The following is a 1,126-nucleotide window of genomic DNA, read 5'->3' as shown; positions in this document are numbered from 1 at the left end:
TTATTATATATGTTTTATGTTTTTTTTTTTATATATATGTACGAATGCATCGCAGACGCACGCAGACAGCCCGCGCGCGCACACACACGCGCGCGTGTGTGTGCACACGCACAATCTGCAGAGTATCAATTTCTCAATACGAATAGCGCGTAGCTATGAATATGTATCTCTCCTCTATGTATTATACTCGACGCTCTCCGCCAGCTGTGAGATCCAAGAAGTTTTCATGTGTGAGTGAGTCGAGTGTCAGTATTAGATAATGCGCGCGCTGGTTGCAATATGCATCATGCTTGCCATCGCTCTTCTCACCGTCAATATTTACTTCAGAAATCACAAGTATGTGCGTTATATATATAGGATGTTTTCTTTCCATTTGTTGTCATATATATATATATATATATATATATATATATATATATATATATATATATATATATATATATATAATTCTATCCAATCCAAAAGTACAACAATCATTTATCATTTAAATTGTCGCAACTAGTCAAGTTCCATTTTTTCAAAAAAAAAGCTCATTTCAGATTTATAAAAATGTCCAGCCCAAATGTGAACAATCTGATCATTCTCGGCTCAATCATGACCTATTGCAGTGTCATTCTTTTGGGAATCGACACTAACATGGTATCCGAGTTGGACTACAGTCGCATGTGCACTGTAAGAATACGCAAGTTATCTCATCATTTCTGTACAAATTAATTATGCTTAACAGGCCAAAGTTTGGATCCTCTGCTTTGGATTCACACTCGCATTCGGCTCAATGTTTGCCAAAACGTGGCGGGTTCATTCCATCTTCAACGACATCCATTTGCACAAAAAGGCAATCAAAGATTACAAATTGTTCTTGATTGTCGGCGTCCTGTTGCTGATCGACGTGCTCATCCTGAGCACCTGGCTCATCATCGATCCTATGCAAATGGCTGTCAAACAACTGCCGACAGAAGTAACACAAGCAAATGAATAAATTTTTTTGTCGTCGTCAATCAAATTGCCACATTTCTGTTTTTTTTCAGAAAGATGAACGATCCAACATGCTGATCATACCGACCATCGTATTATTGCAAAACCGACTACACGGTCGTGTTGCAAGCGCTGCTGTACGGCTACAAGG

General features: G+C 38.5%; 1 protein-coding gene across 1 annotated transcript; it reads left to right on the top strand.

The window, feature by feature from the left end:
- The first annotated feature begins 259 nt into the window (after window positions 1-259).
- Tsp_14738 (gamma-aminobutyric acid type B receptor subunit 2 protein) lies at window positions 260-975 on the top strand. Its single transcript, XM_003368902.1, has 3 exons — window positions 260-336; window positions 540-686; window positions 735-975. Exons 1-3 carry the CDS (start codon window positions 260-262, stop codon window positions 973-975), a joined length of 465 nt encoding a protein of 154 aa, XP_003368950.1.
- Window positions 976-1,126: the final 151 nt, after the last annotated feature.

The sequence above is a fragment of the Trichinella spiralis genome (genome assembly GCF_000181795.1).
Source record: "Trichinella spiralis strain ISS 195 chromosome Unknown Scfld1659, whole genome shotgun sequence".
In the NCBI taxonomy this organism is placed as follows: Eukaryota; Metazoa; Nematoda; class Enoplea; order Trichinellida; family Trichinellidae; genus Trichinella; species Trichinella spiralis.
Note: the sequence above shows the minus strand (reverse complement) of the source record. Positions and strands in the feature narration are given on the sequence as shown.

Bases quoted from the DNA above. Each gene is read 5' to 3' on its own strand.
- Tsp_14738 (XM_003368902.1), top strand. From the start codon at position 260: ATGCGCGCGCTGGTTGCAATATGCATCATGCTTGCCATCGCTCTTCTC. The intron at 337-539 runs GTATGTGCGTTA...AGCTCATTTCAG, and splicing joins ATTTACTTCAGAAATCACAA to ATTTATAAAAATGTCCAGCC. The intron at 687-734 runs GTTATCTCATCA...AACAGGCCAAAG, and splicing joins TGCACTGTAAGAATACGCAA to TTTGGATCCTCTGCTTTGGA.